We start from the raw sequence: 16,336 nt of genomic DNA, 5'->3' as shown, positions 1-16,336 counted from the left end.
GGATATGAGTATGTGAGCAGAGAGCATGCCTGCCCCTTGCTCAGGAGGACGGTACTGTCTTTCAAGGCTGTTTATGTATCAGACATCCTCGAAGAGATACCCAGGAACAAAGGTAAGTCAACTCTTTGCTCACAAAACACACAGACATGACAGACCCAAGAAAAATCGCCTCCTGGCAGTCACTACTTCCACAATGGTTCCTCAACTGAATGAGACTATACCTGACCAATAATTTTTATTCTTGCCAATATTAAAATAGGTTAAAATTCAAATTTTTGTTTTAACTTTTATTTTACTGAAGTTTTATATACTTTCTGATTTTTTTTATTACTTCCCTTATTTTTTTTTATTACTTTCTCACATTATTTAACCTTCCTTTAGGGGCTCATCTGTATATATTGAACATACTATATACTGAATATACTAACTTTATACACTAAGTATATTAATTCTTAGGCTCACATGTAAATATTTCCCCATTCTTGTCACTTGTCTGACCTTGTTTTAAGGGTATCTTTATATGACCAGATGACTCTTTTCCTTCATGGCCTAATACCAAGAGGAGCAGAGACAACCTAGTCACATCCATTCACTCTCTGTCACATCCTTAAGAGTAAAAGTCCCAGGCTAAGCAGGACATACTGACAACTAATAAAACACTACATCAAGCATGTCAAACTCGCCCTAACCAGTTTGGCTCAGTGGATAGAGCATTGGCCTGCAGACAGAAAGGTCCCAGGTTCGATTCTGATCAAGGGCATGTACGTTAGTTGTGGGCACATCCCCAGTAGGAGGTATGCAGGAGGCAGCTGAATGATGTTTCTCTCTCATCAATGTTTCTGATTCTATCTTTCTCCCTTCCTCTCTGCAAAAAATCAATAAAATATATTAAAAAAAAAAAAAAAGCACGTCAAACTCAAAGGCTAACACGGGCCAAATAAACAAGGTGTAAGTTTATGTGGGCTGCAAAACAAACAAAAGCTTCAATTTTCATAGAAACATATGTTTATTTCGATAGAGACATGCTGAATACAAAGGGCTGAAATAAGTAAGCGTTAACATAAAATAATAGAACATTTTAATAAAAATTAATATTTTTTTCTTGAACATTAACTTACCAGACACTGAATAACTGCACAAATTAATAAGCGTAACTCAAATAAACCTATTTTTCTTGTTCTCTGAAAGCGAAATATTTCCTGTTGGGCACACCAAACAAGTCAGTACAAGACTGACTTAATGACGTGGCAATCAGATGCTAAAATATTCGCTGCTGGTATTAGTGGAGAGAAATGGTGTGCCTGTACATAAGGGAAATGAATGCAACACGATTATAGTAATCAGCCTTTAGTGAACTTCGTAGCTGTTATTAATAACTAGAGGCCCGGTGCACAAATTCATGCACCAGTGAGGTCCCTTGACCTGCCCTGAAGGATTGGGCCAAAACCAGCTCTCTGACTCCCCCAAGGGGGCCCGGATTGCGAGAGGGCTCAGGCCAGGCCAAGGGACCCCACGGGTGCATGATCGGGGACAGGGAGGGACATGGGAAGTTGGCCAGCCGGGGAGGGACCCACGGGAGGGCTCCAGGGCATGTCCGGCCCATCTTACTCAGTCCTGATCTGCCTGACCCCAACAGCAAGCTAACCTACCAGGTGGAGCGCCTGCCCCCTGGTGGTCAGTGCATGTCATAGCTGGTCGATCGGCTGACCATCTGCCCCCTGGTGGTCAGTGCACATCATAGCAAGTGGTTGAGCGGCCTTAGCATATTGTTAGCATATTATGCTTTGATTGGCTGAACAGCCAACCAGTTGACCAGACACTTAGCATATTAGACTTTTATTATATAGAACTAGAGGCCAGGTGCATGAAATTAGTGCATGGGGGAGGGGGGGAAGTCCCCTCAGCCCAGCCTGCACCCTCTCCAATCTGGGACACCTTGGGGGATGTCCGACTGCCCTCTCACAATCCAGGACCACTGGCTCCTAACTGCTCACCTGCCTGCCTGCCTGATCGCCCCTAACTGCCCCCCCCCTTGCCTGGTCACCCCAAACTGCCCTCCCTGCTGGCCTAGTTGCCCCCAACTGCCCCCCCCCCGCCAGCCTGATCGCCCCTTACTATCCCCCCTGACGACCTGGTCGCCCCCAACTGCCCTGCCCAGTTGGCCTGGTCACCCTAACTGCCCCCACTACCGGATTGGTCGCCCCCAACTGCACCCCCCCCGCCGGCCTGGTCGCCCCTTACTGATCCCTCCCACCAGCCTGGTTGCCCCCAACTGGTCCCCCTGCGGGCCTGGTCGCCCCACGCAGCCTGCTGTTCAGTCGTTTACTCGCCCCTCACTAAGCCCCTGCCGGCCTGGTCGCCCCATGCAGCCTGCTGCTCAGTCATTTGGTCGCCCCTCACTAAACCCCCGCCGGCCTGGTCCTCAGTCATTTGGTCGCCCCTCACTAACACCCCTGCTGGCCTGGTCGCCCCACACAGCCTGTTTAGTCATCTGTTCGGTTGCAATGGTCACTTAGGCTTTTATATATATAGATTACATATAATAGGATATTATAAAAATTAAGTCACAAAATTTTTATTAAAACATTTCTTACATACCGTTATATTGGTGGGCCACAAAAATATTCGTTGTGGGCCACATGCACGAGTTTGACATGCTTGTGCTACATCCACCAGTCTCCCTGCTCTGAGGGACAGCCCTGTGACTAAGGTGCAACTCATGAGATGGTGATGAAGTGTTATAAACAAATTCCGCAGTCCCTTTAGTCCCCTGCACAGCCCGCTGCTGGATGTGGCCCTGGGAGAGCAGCAGCCCAGGAGCTGTACCATCAAATCGGCATTGAAGCCTGCACACTGATTACCTAGTGAGGACAATGCCAGTTCTAAAATGACCTCTGGAACTTTCTATATTAGTGGAAAGTAAACTTCTAATATTCAGTGAGTTTTCAGGTTTACTGGTAAACCTAAAGCTAACACATCATTATTAAAACGTTTTCTTTTAATGCATGTACAGTTTGATGTGTGTACATGCATGTGTACACATGCATGCTTATTTGGTTTTGAACACTGAAATCTTTATTCAATCTGAGATCTATTTTCGTACACTGAAGTCTTTATTCAATCTGAGATCCACCCTATCTAATAAAGACAGAATATGCAAATTGACCGTCGCTCCATGACAAAGATGGAGGCACCCGCAGCCAATGAGGAGGGAATATGCAAACTGACGCGACAAAGATGGCAGCGGCCGGGCCGGGATGCTTGCATCGTCGCCATGGGGGCGTGGGGCATGGGTGGAGGGAGCTATTGGAGGGCGGCAGGGCCGGAGCGAAGGCGGAAGGCGGCAGCCAGGAGAAGGAAGGCCTATTCTTGCATGAATCTTCGTGCATCGGGCCTCTAGTATAGGTATAATTAAAGTGCAAGGAGATATCCAACTTTTCCCAAAATGATCAGTCCTTATTAAGTTTGTCTGAGATATGCTGTCTTATTTACTCACACATATTACAAGTTCATTTACTTTATGACTGGATCTAATCATTAATGTTCCTCCAAAGATACCCCATCATAAGCCTGCAAGAATTCTTCATCCTAACAGCCATTAAACGAGAAAAGTTTTTCGCATATAGCTTTTAGGGGTTTTCAGCATTTTTCATCTTGTTGATTCATGCTTAATTGTTTTAGCACATTTTACTATAGCAGTTACCTGCCGGAGGAGAAAACACTAAACACAAAGGAAGATGACCTTCCCCTGTGCCAATGAGAACAGAGCACAGCATGGAACCCAACTTCTCTGGTCAGTGACGGGGCTCTGCTCCAAACTCCAAGTGCCCAGAGAAATCGCTTTAATAAAATTAGCACTAAGGAAAGTAACCTAAAAAGAAAGTGACCACCTACTCCCATGGAGAGCCCAGGAGCAGTAAGGAGCTGGGATCACACCAGGTTCAAAATACTCTTAACAGCAACAGAAGACAAAAGAACAGCAATTCAGTTCAACACAGGAGCTGCACTGAGAACCATAGGCTAGTTCTTCATCAGCCGGTCTCTGGAATAAGAGATGATTCAGGTCTATATGAAATGTAAGGGGCATATCAGCAGGCAGGAGGCTCTTGAGGGCACCCAGTAGAAAGCAGCCAGCTGAGAGGGAAAGAAAGGCTCCTGCAAGTACTGCCAACAAGTGACTAGAAGATCTGATCCTATCTGGGGGAACTGGACTTCCAGCATCCCTACCCACCCCCCAACCCCAATAAAATGAACACTGGACAGTTACAGGCAGGCATCAAAGAGTGAACACATCATGGAGACTGAACAACCTTCTGTACAGTAGAGAGAGAGGAAAATCCACTGTCCCAAATTAAACAAACTTCCAAAACTTCCAAGGCAGATGAGACCATCAGAAACCAACTGACACCATTCCTGAAGTCACTGAGAGAAGAAACATGGCCAAATGATGCTAATCAAAAGTCCAGCCAATAGACACTCAAGTACAGTCTGCAGTACTGGATCCTCACTGGCAAACAAAACTTTGCTACCCTTTTCATAAATTATCATCCTGAAACTTTCTTACACAGCAATGTTTTATGAAATCTCACTGTGTTAATTTTAAAGACCCTAAATTCTAGTAAATTGATTGTGCTTAAAATATAAATTACCCGACAAGTAATTTTCTAATGTTTTGTTAAATAATAAGTGATATACACTCGTTCCTAAGTACAAGTTTTTAAATCAAATTCCAATTCACTCTCAAGAACAGGACCAGCAAAATCCTTAAGATGTAAGTATCTTTGCACTTCTGCGTATAATGGGGAAAAAACATCAGAGCTGTTTGTTCATCAATGCAGACCTCTTCACATGTAAATTTCTGTGGTTTTGATTCGACCCCAAGATACACAAAATCCTCCATGTGCTCTCCAGAGTAAGCTAGAATGGACAGACCGAGCTCATGGTCAGCACTGCAGAGTAGGACCCGCAACCACAGGAAAGTAAGCATGTAATAAACTAAACCCCATGGGACACACAGGCATGCGATCTACTTGTGCTTGTTGGTCTAATAGTGAGGAATGAATGAATATGAACACCAGTAACGGCCTCCTTGCTGCAGAGCTGGGGGGAGGATTTCACAGTTTAAGTCCACATACCAAACACAGAAGAGGTAATGCTAGATTCCACCGTTGTGAACTATAAAGATGGGAGAAAGGAAAGAATGATGGTGGCTATAAAGCTCCATGTACTGAGGTGAGCTGACACTAACTCACAAAAAGACACCCAACCACTCGGCTCACCTTTAAAGGTTATAACTCTCTGTAAAAATATTATAGCACTTTCAGAATTTCTAAATAATTTTTTTAATTCCTGAAAAAAAATTAATTTTAACACAGAAAAGTACTGTGAGTATATTCAACGGCAACATTTTTTTCTTTTTGATACCTGAATCTCAGACCACAAAGGCTGGCTAATTCAGATGGACTTTATACAACCACTAGAGGCCCGGTGCATGAAATTTGTGCACTGGAGGTGGGGGTCCCTCAGCCCAGCCTGCCCCCTCTCACAGTCCAGGAGCCCTCAGGGGATGTCCTACTGACGGCTTAGGTCCGCTCCCCGTGGGGAGCAGGCCTAAGCTGCAGTCTGGCCGTAGCGGCTCGAAGCAGGCACCCCTGTGTGTTGTGTCTCTGCTCCAGCCCACCCCCAGCCCCAACCTCTCTGTGGCTGCTGGGGCTGGGGGCGGCACACAATCCCCTCCTGCCCATCTGCACGCGCAGCTCCTCCTGAGCCAGTCGTGACACCTTAAGGAGTCCCGGCTAATTTGCATATTATATATATATATATATAGACTAGAGGCCCAGTGCACGAAATTTGTGCATGGGGTCCCTCAGCTCAACTTGCACCCTCTACAATCCAGGAGCTCTCAGGGGATGTCCTACTGATGACTCAGGCCCACTCCCGTGGTTCTCTGCTCTCTGCAGGGCCTGGGGGTTTCACTGCAGCCATGGAGATGAAGCCCCCATGCCCTGCTGTCTGCTCTCTGCCTGCTGCCGCCATGCGAAGGAAGCCCCAATGCCCTGCAGTGTGCTCTGTCTGCCAGGCCTGGGGGCTTCGCTGACACTGACACACTAAGGAAGCCCCCAAGCCCTGCTGTCTGGGCTCTGTCTGCCGTTTCTAGGGGCAGATCCAGCTTCACCCATTGGTCCACAAGAACCCCCGATGGGCTGACGGGCCCAACCGCTGCAGCCCCGGCGGAGCGGGAAGGCTGGATCTGCCCCCTCCGGAGGCAGATCCAGCCTGCCGCTTGGTTCCCGCAAGCCTGTCCTGGCTCTGTCTGCCCGCCGCTTGATCCGCGCGAACCCCCACGGGGCTGACGGGCCCAACCACTGCAGCACCAGCGGGGTGGGAAGGCTAGATCTGCCCCCTCTGGTGGACAGGCCCAGACACTCCAGCAGCGGGGCTGAGGGGACTGGGCGCCGCCATCTTGTGGCTATGGGAGCCGCCATTTTGTCACGGAGTGATGGTTAATTTGCATATTACTCTTTTATCAGATAGGATGGCCCTATGTAATCTCAGTGTGAGGATGGATGGAAAACTCACTAGAAATATTCTTCATAACAAACTACAGGAGTGCCACAATGAGGGTACACCTTGTGGGGGGCACACTCACATATCAAGTGCTTTCCAACTGTGGTTTGTTCCAATAAATTTAAGTTCAGAGAAGGCAAGGGCCATGCTTCATGCTTCATGTCTTTTAGCAATATTTGTAGCCCCAGTGCTTGAACATCAGTGAAGAACTGCTGAATTTACAAGGGAGAGGGCCAGATACAATTTGCCAATCATCTGATTTTACTGATAATCAGTAGCAAGAATAAAATGCTACAACTAGGGAATAACTAAGCACAATTTTAAGAAGCACTCTAAGAAGTGCCCCACATTAAGCTGGTTTACAAACACACCAGAAGAGCAGAGAGCACCTGTCCACACTTGGAAAGGATGACCAACACAAACCACTTACAGGGTTAGCAAAGAACAAGTGTCCAGGACGCCTTTTCCATGCCTCTATTTACCAAAACTTCAAACAGTTTTCATTAACCCTTTGCACTTGCTTGCTTTTTTCCGATTCCTTTATTCTAATGCTAACCGTGTTGAGCCACACTCGACATCCGAGTGCAAAAGGTTAATATGCCTACTGAACAGAAAGCATTCAAAAAGAAATCAAATCAAATAGCTACTAAGATACTTAAACACAATCATGACTGGAACTAAACATTCTAAGATTCCACATAAACAAGCTGTAGGAAATGGGCTTCCATGACCCATCTCCAGCGTGGTTGACTTTTGATGGAAACGGTTGCTGAATTTCCCCAAGGCAAACAGAATGTAGGCAGGAGGGAAGCGGATATAAGAACAAAGAACTGTAGCCAGCCAGCATCATGGTGGAAACCCCCGGGGTACCTGCCTCAACTAGACAGGGGGAGGTGGGGGCAACTAGGAAAGGCCTCAGCACAATTTTTTTAAATGGCCCAATGGGAGACAGCAAGACCTAGGCGATGTATGAGGAAACAGGTGACCCCATAGTACTCAGCCAATGAGGACCTGGAGGAGGGACTGAATAAACAGGCTGTGTTCGCTGCCCCAGGTGTGCCTGTACAACTGGACGGACACCCGCTCTTGAGAACTTATTAAAAGTCTCATTTTTGCCATACTTCTGTCTCTGAGTCCGTTACTTGAATTCAGACAGGTGAGGGTTTCTCACACAATCTTTTTGCAATTATATGCATATATGTATTTCATTGGCCAAAATCCACAATTTTTGAACTTTTTTCTCAAATACAAGCTTCCTCTGAATGAGAACATAAGGAGAGAGGACAGAGCTCCCCCTGCAAGAGGCTGTGTACACCCTCTAACTCTGCAGGCTCTCCCACCACCTGCAGCCCTGTGAACCATGCATTTCCGTGCAACCCCTGTGTCCTGAAAACCCCAAGATCCTACTGCAACTATGATCACATCCTTCCACATAATCTCGTAAGAGCTAGTTTTAAAAACTAATCTCTTTAATGATGAATCACTAAAGACACATGAGCAGCCTTTCACTAGCACCTTTTCTGTTGATATTCAATTTAAAAACAGAAAGCTAGTATGAAAATCATCTTTCTGAAATAAACATCAGCAGTCTCCACTTCCTGATCACAGATAACAAATTCCTGTGACATTTCCTAAACTAACCTCCCATCTCTTTATTCCTGTTTGGACAGTTCTCGGTTACAGAAAGGATGAATGAACAGGACATCAATCACTTTCAAATATTAGCACCTTAAAGATGTCTTTAGCAGGTCAATAATCTTTTCACCTTAGAAGGACTTTATCAGATCGTGTCTAAAGCCAGAATAAAAGCTCTGCATTAAGTACTTCTAACAATTGACAGTGTATCTCCACCACACAAAGCTGTTTTCTTCCTTAGGGTGCAATCCTCAAGGTCACAATTCTGTACAGCCTTCCAGAATGACAAAGGAGCATTACCTCCAGCCAAACAAGCTGTCAACACAAACTTTGTCACAGCTCAGATAAAGAAACTGGCAGACAGTGATAATAAGGTCTAATTTCCCTCCCTCCCAAGGGAGGGAAATAGATTTCAAATCAGTCTAGAAACCTGTGCCCTGGCAGCCAGGTTATCTTTGGCACACAAAGGAGAAGAACTCACTGTGAATTCATCTAAAGGCTCATTGATCTCGATGTCCAGCACTTCGTCATTGTACAGCTGCTCCTCCTCTGGCTCTTCCACATACTCCATGTGGTCTTCTGTCAGCTCGGCATCCTGGCCTTCATACTGTCCTTCCTCCGGATACTCATGAGCGTACAATTCAGACCCATCTGACTTGTGATAAACCAGTTCATCCTCTCCTTGCTCATACTCGGATTCCTGTTCTCCAGACTGGTCATTAGTGTTGTCAGCCAGTTCATATGATGTGACCATGCCAGATGTGGTTTTCAGACTAATTGTGACACCCTGAGAACTAGAGGGAACAAAAATACAGAGAAAGGTGCCAATTAGAGTGGAGCTCAAAACTAAGTCAGACATCAATTAACTGTTACAAGGATAAACCTTGACTGGAGAAAAGTTATTCCAGTTCTTATAAATACACACTAACCCCAACAATGACTGAAAACAGAGTTCGTATTCTATACTGAGCCAGCACCGCACACTCTCACAGAACAGCAGAGCCCGTGTTGCATACTGAGCCAGCAATGCACCCTCTGATGGAATAGCACCCCAACTATCAGCAGCTGCAGGTTATTTGACCAAGAAAATCAGATCAACCAGTTGGGAAAACAGGTCTGATATGACTGGCAAAAGCTGAGGTCTGAACGTATTTCATTCTAACTACCAGAATGAAAAGGATGGCATGTTTTCTAAGATTTCAAAGTAAAAATAGGAGTGTTACTCTATAAACAAAAATCATAATTATAAAAACAATTTATTTTTTAAATCCATGCGCAAATTATAGGCTCCTATTTAAAAATAAAAATATTAAAATGTGTATAAAACTACATTTTAATGTTCAAATAAATAAAATTTATCCTAGTCACAAACATGAAAAAATTAGTTCAAAATTTCTGAACAACATACCAGGGTTAAAGTTTTAAAACTGCAAAATAAATTCATATTCTACCTATTAAGTCACAAAAGTTAATAAAGTGTAAAATACACTTAAAATACAAGATTTTGCAAATAAATCTAAGTCCCACATATTAAAGTATCTAATCCTAACAAAACGTATACGCCACACAGACATTATGTAGTTTAAAAACTCCAAAGGTCTGTTTCAAGGCAACCCCACTGTGATGGTGGTGTGTGGAGGTGAAGGCTTTGGGAGATGCTTAAGTCACGAGGCTGGAGCTTCATGATGGGATTAGTGCCCTTATAAAAGGGACTCAAAGAGCCTCTCTCCCCTTTTGTCACCTGAGAACACAGCGAGAAGGCACCATCTATGAACCAGAAAGTGGGTCCCCACCAGACCCTGACAGTGCTAGCTAGCACTTTGGCCTTGGACTTCCCAGCCTGCAGAACTGTGGGAAATAAATTTGTTGTTTATAAGCCACCCAGTTTATAGTATTTTACTACTGCAGCCCAAACAGACTAAAACAATTACATTCAAATAGAAACCAGAGTCTAAAGTACAGTCCAAAGGAATTTCCAAAATGGCAATTCCCAAATGGTAATCAGCTAGGTACAAGTAAAAACTGTCTAGAAGAAAGCAAAAACAGCAACAGCAAACAGCAACAAACAAAATGATGAGTCCAGAGGCACTGCCCCAATCAAATATAGCAATTCCTCAAAACAGGAGTACACACCTGTGCTGAGCTTTCTTATCACCTGCACTCAGCAGAACCCACGGAGGTCATTAAATGCAAGGCCAACACTGACTTTTAAACAGTTGATCTACTTATAGAAAAACATACCTATTTGTAGCTTTCACATCAGAGTTACATTAATATCCCATTTAGAATAAAATAATACATTAAAAATATAATACATTAAGTTATCTCCATTATAATTATAAATTACAAACAGTTCTTATCAACTTAGTTAAATAAAGATAATTTTTAAGGAGTTAATATTGAGTACCTGAAATTTTCGTCATCTTCATTATCACTCTGTAAAAGATCATCGTTCAGCTCTTCATCTGACAAATCCGACTGATTCTAATTAAAATAAGAAATCTACGTAATGCGTGTCACTTCCATAATAAGACTTGTTATAAAAGTGCAAAATCACATTGACTGGATTGTTTCTAACCTTGTTATTAAAATATTTACCATTCAGAAAGTTTTCCCAGTTTCATGTAACCAGTGACAAAATCGAGAAATTCCACATGTAGCATACTTGCTTACTACCCCAGACTAGTTTTTAGATGCACAGTCAAGTATAAAACTAACAAGCATAATGATCATATTTACTATAATGCTAACAAAAAAAGGGAAGTCTTGTAGTGACTCCCTACAAACAAAAATTTTTCTTAAAAACACCTTAAGATTTTACTAAATGTAACACTGTCCTATATAATTAAGAGGTAACATGCAAATTAACCATCACGCCCTCACAAGATGGCTGCCTACGACCAGGCCGGCAGGAGGGTTAGTGAGGGACAACCAAAAGACTGAACAAGCAGGCAGCGTGGGGTGACCAGGCCAGAAGGGGAGTTAGTGAGGGACGTCCAAACGACTGAACAAGCAGGCTCCATGGGGCGACAAGGCCAGCAGGGAGGGGCAGTTAGGGGTGACCGGGCCTGAAGAGGAGGGCAGTTGGGGGAGACTAGGCCAGCAAGCGTAGGCAGTTGGGGGGGACGGACCCAGGCCTGCAGGGGGGCACCAGGCCTACAGGGGAGGGCACTTGGGGGGGACCAGGCCTGTAGGGGAGGACAGTTGGGAGGAACCAGGCCTGCAGGGGAAGGCAGTTGTGGGCGATCAGGCCAGCAGGGAGGGCAGTTAGGGGTGACCGGGCCAGCAGAGGAGGGAAGTTGGGGGAGACCAGGCCAGCAGGGGAGGGCAGTTGGGGGAGACCAGGCCAGCAAGGGTAGGCAGTTGTGGGAGACCGGGCCTGCAGGGGAGGGCACTTGGGGGTGACCAGGCCTGCAGGGGAGGGCAGTTGTGGGCAATCAGGCCAATAGGGAGGGCAGTTAGGGGTGATCGGGCCGGGCCGGAAGAGGAGGGCAGTTGAGGGGTCCAGGCCTGCAGGGGAGGACAGTTGGGGGGGACCAGGCCTGTAGGGAAGGGCAGTTGGGGGGACCAGGCCTGCAGGGGAAGACAGTTGGGGGGGACCAGGACTGCAGGGGAGGGCAGTTAGGGGTGACTGGGCCAGCAGGGGAAGGCAGTTGGGGGCGACCAGACTGGCAGGGGTGGGCAGTTAGGGGTGACCAAGCCAGCCGGGAGCAGTTAGGCATCAATCAGGCTGGCAAGGGAGTGGTTAGGGGGTGATCAGGCTGGCAGGCAGAAGCGGTTAGAGGCAATCAGAAAGGCAGGCAGGTGAGCAGTTGGGAGCCAACAGTCCTGGATTGTGAGAGGGGTCCCAGATTGGAGAGGGTGCAGGCTGGGCTGAGGGACTTCTCCCCCCACACCCATGCACGAATTTCATGCACCGGACCTCTAGTCTATATTATAAAAAGCCAGTGGCCGGAACGCCAGAACACTGGAACAACCAAACGGCTGGTCACCAGGAGGTGCATGGAGCACCTCTCGGTCCCTTCCCCCAGCCCGCAAGCCGCTCGCGTGGCATGGCACGGTTCACGGCTCACAGCAGCGAGCTACCGCACATGGCAGGTCTATGGTCCCGCCAGCGTGGCAGGTCTGGGTCTCGCGCGATTCACGCACTGGGCCTCTAGTCTTAAAATAACATTTAGTGACAATAGGAAAATGCCAATGATACAACACTAAATTTAAAAGAAACAGTATTTAATATATATAGTAAAGTATATATAAAATCATGGAATAAGAATGAAAGGAAATATGGCAAAATGTCAGTCATGAGAGTTTATATCTATTTTTCATTATTTTTAAATGTTATTGAACTCTGGTTCTTATAGAGTACAAAGTATTTATTTTACACTAGAGGCCCAGTGCATGATTAAATCATGCACGTGTAGGGTCTCCTAAACGCTTTCGCTTTCGATCACGGGGGAGCTGGGTGCCTGTCCGCTGGTGCACCAGGCCTTTCAGAAGCCTCCGCCGCGGAGGCTTGGTGCCTGAGCGGACAGGCACCCAGCTGCCCCGCTTTTGATGGTCCGCTGGGGGACGTGAGCTCGCTGCCCCAGAGGCCCCTTCTGTGCCGCAACACAGCCATGGTGCAGACGCTGAGCCAATCAGCCACCCCGGCCACCCCGAGTCCCGCCCCCCTGCGCCTCCTGGCCAATCGTGGGTATAGTGAAGGTACGGTCAATTTGCATATTTGTCTATTATTAGGTAGGATTAGAAAAGAATATCTGTATATTTGAGTATGTTTATCTTTAAGCTTATCTCTGAATAGTCCCAAAAAGTAAATTTCAGATCCAGTATGCCAAATATTAACCCCAAATATGAAGTTCCTTCAAGGCAAGTGGTAGTTTTACAGTTACCACTCTCACAAACTCAATACCTGCTAGAGTGCCTTGGACAATATAGGAACTAAACTATTTATTAAAGAATCTACTGCTTGAGTTATAGTTATCAGAGAACTTACTAACAATAAATTAACAGTCAGCTATTTGTGCGCTTAAAAATTCAATTCACAAAATTTTAATCTATACCCAACTTTCCAGGAACACATCCCCTGCAGAAGACGTATTCCTATATTTTAAGTGTAATTAAATGACTACCATTTAGTTTCAAAAAGATCTGTATTTCTTACCTTTTTGCCAGATAGCAAATCTTCTCCAAGTAAGTCATCTTCAAGTTCACTGGAGAGAAGAAGAGACATGCCAATGCATCATCCTATTACATGCTGAGAATCTACCCAGGATTTGGGGGCTTGGGTACTTGCACTTTACATTTGCTATACTTTCCCTTTTCTTTACTAATAAAAAAAACTTATTTAGAAATATATAGGGAACACTGGTCTTTAAATTGTGAGAGGCTTTGCAATAGGAGGTGGCTCTCACTAGACCTCTAAGCTTAGTTTTTCACCTCAATATGGGATCTTTTTTTTTTAACCTGTTCAGTAATCAGTAAAACAATAAACTATAACAAGTAGTATCTGTGCTTTCTCCTACCTTTAAAAACCTACAAAACATAGGAAAAGATGCCCAATATCATTAACTAGAAAAATTAAAAACCACTGAGAGCATTTGACACTCATTAAACTGCAAAAACTGAAAAAATTAAAACATGGAACAATCATGCTGATGACGACATACAAGTAAATCATAACTAAGGGAGTTATCTCTGTGTGACATGGAGGTCCTGGCAGTCATCTGCAATCTTTTGTCAGCATGTTTATGTTCTGAATGATGGGAACAGGCTTTCTCACAAAACAGAAAATCTTAGCAGACTTGAGAAGGGCATGTCAGAGTTTTGTGCTATTCTTGCAGATATGTTTTTTTATATTTTAATTTAAAAAGAATAAACAAAACCATACGGGAAAACATTTAGACATTTAATTATATTACTTATAAAAATCTATTTAAAGACTTTTTACTGTTCAAGGGAACACAGGCCGCAGACTGGAAGGAAATCTCTACAAGCACAAAAAATAAATTTCCCAAAGTATAAAGAATCACTAAAATCAATTAAGGAGAAGACGACCCAAAAGAAAAACAGACATAGATATGAAAATGTAACTGACAGAAAAGAAAATCCAAATGATGAGTAAACTGCTAAAATACACTTTCTATTTGATTCAGCCCCCATCAGAGTTTTTTAAACAAAAATCAGTTACCACTACTTCCCAGTAAGTCCATTTCTTTTACAGGTGAATTTGTTCTAAGCTCTGAGTAATTTTTTATAGGTTGAGAGTCACTGGAGAGGAATGAACTTTATAAACTTAGTCTACAGTATGAGACGTAGTTTCCAATGTAGAGTACTCTGTGAAGCTTCTGGGACTCCCTAGTTTCCCGACAGGAATGAGTGTCTTGTTTTATAATACTGCTGTTCTTTAGTCAGAGCTGTTCACCTTTATGTAAACTTTCTGACCACAATCAAAGTCATTTTCACATTTGCAACACAGTATTTAAATGGTAAAAATTTATACAGACAGAATCATCATCATTTGAGAACTCCACCTCCCAGCTTCTGTCCCGTGGACTTCTCCCAGGAAACATCCCTGTGCCATGTGCCATTGCTTCAAGCTCCTCACCGAAAGTAATCACTACACTAAACTGACATCTATCGTTACTGGGGACTTTCCATTTACTGTCAGTATGTGTGTACTTGCATGCGTGTGTGTGTGTGTGTGTGTGTGTGTGTGTGTGTGTACGCACACATATGCACTCCTAAAAAGGTATTTTCATCTTCACAAGGAATCAGGGAAATACAAATTTAAAATACATAATAAAATGGCAAAAATTATAAAGTCTAACAAATATTGGGTAGGATGTGGACAATAGGAACTCTTGCAGAAAAGTACTCCAAAAACAGCTCTGGGTGTCCACCAAGTCAATACCATCCATGTATAAAAACACAGAGAAAGATGAGACAACCAGTGTCCCACTGACCACCCTGTAGATAACACAGGCCTGGAGCCTCTACGTGGAGTGCCCATCCTTGTCCTCCAGCCCACTTGGGAAGAGCATGAGGGGGCCAACACACTGTTTTCAGAGAAGATCTCTGCGTAGCCAAGTGGCAGAATGAGATAAATCAGCGTGGACTCTGATAGACACAAGCAGGTGTCCATACCTGTCCCAGTCCTCATCTGCAGCCCTTCTCCTCCAGGACCGCTCTGCACCAGGCTTATCAAATTGGTCAAAGTCATCATCTGTGAAGGAGAGGCCATGAAAGTCAAATTAAAACACATCCACATCTTCAAATAGTGACACAACCTTTCTTTGGAGGATTCCTGGTATGACATTTTAAAATACAAAAGTTCCAGCCCTAACCGGTTTGGCTCAGTGGATAGAGCGTCAGCCTGTGGACTGAAGGGTCCCAGATTCGATTCCAGTCAAGGGCATATACCTTGGTTGTGGGCACATCGCCAGTAGGGGGTGTGCAAGAGGCAGCTGATGGATGTTTCTCTCTCATCGATGTTTCTAACTCTCTATCCCTCTCCCTTCCTCTCTGTAAAAAAAATCAATAAAATATTTTTAAAAATAAATTAAAAAAATAAAATAAAATACAAAAGTTCCATATATAACTCTTATAAATACTTTAGCCATTTTTAGTAATTAAAAAACTTTAAAGTATAAAGCTACGCAAAGAAAATCAATTTATTGAACACTATTAGAAAAACCGTAATAGAAGTTTTTTTATCATAAAATTCAATAAAATACTTTCTTTATAAAATGATTTAATGTATATTTTTGCTAAAATTACACAAATGGGAAACAATTGCTGATTTGCTAATAGTTATATTACTTTTTGTAATCTTTACATCTTTCCAAATGAATCATGGAGAACAAAGACCATCATTAAGGAAGTCGTTAGGATAGTGTAGTGAACACGACAGGAACATGACACAAACCACGCATATACAGTACACCCTGAACAAGGCAGGGGTTGGGGCACTGAAACCCATCAACCCCCACGCAGTCAAAAATTCATGTATAACTTTGGTCTCTGCCAAAACTTAATAGTCATTCCTCAGTATCCATTGGAAATTGGTTCCAGAAACCCTTCAGATACCACAATCCACGGATGCTCAAGTCCCTTATATAAAACTAGTAGCCCATTT

At 44.2% G+C, this 16,336-nt stretch overlaps 1 protein-coding gene across 2 annotated transcripts in view; it reads right to left on the bottom strand.

Annotated features, from left to right (window-relative positions):
• Positions 1-16,336, bottom strand: part of RBM33 (RNA binding motif protein 33) — a 111,295-nt gene that overhangs the window by 78,542 nt on the left and 16,417 nt on the right. For both annotated transcript variants that reach the window (XM_079786673.1, XM_079786672.1), the window contains exons 2-5: positions 15,346-15,424; positions 13,364-13,412; positions 10,610-10,686; positions 8,684-8,996 (exon numbers count right to left, since the gene is read on the bottom strand). In XM_079786673.1, the coding sequence (XP_079642799.1) occupies positions 8,684-8,996; positions 10,610-10,686; positions 13,364-13,412; positions 15,346-15,424 (518 nt within the window). The remainder of the gene's footprint in view (positions 1-8,683; positions 8,997-10,609; positions 10,687-13,363; positions 13,413-15,345; positions 15,425-16,336) is intronic.

The sequence above is a fragment of the Cnephaeus nilssonii genome (genome assembly GCF_951640355.1).
Source record: "Cnephaeus nilssonii genome assembly, chromosome: 12".
Taxonomy (NCBI): Eukaryota; Metazoa; Chordata; class Mammalia; order Chiroptera; family Vespertilionidae; genus Cnephaeus; species Cnephaeus nilssonii.
The sequence above is the reverse complement of the archived record's forward strand: the minus strand, read 5'-3'. Positions and strand labels throughout refer to the sequence as shown.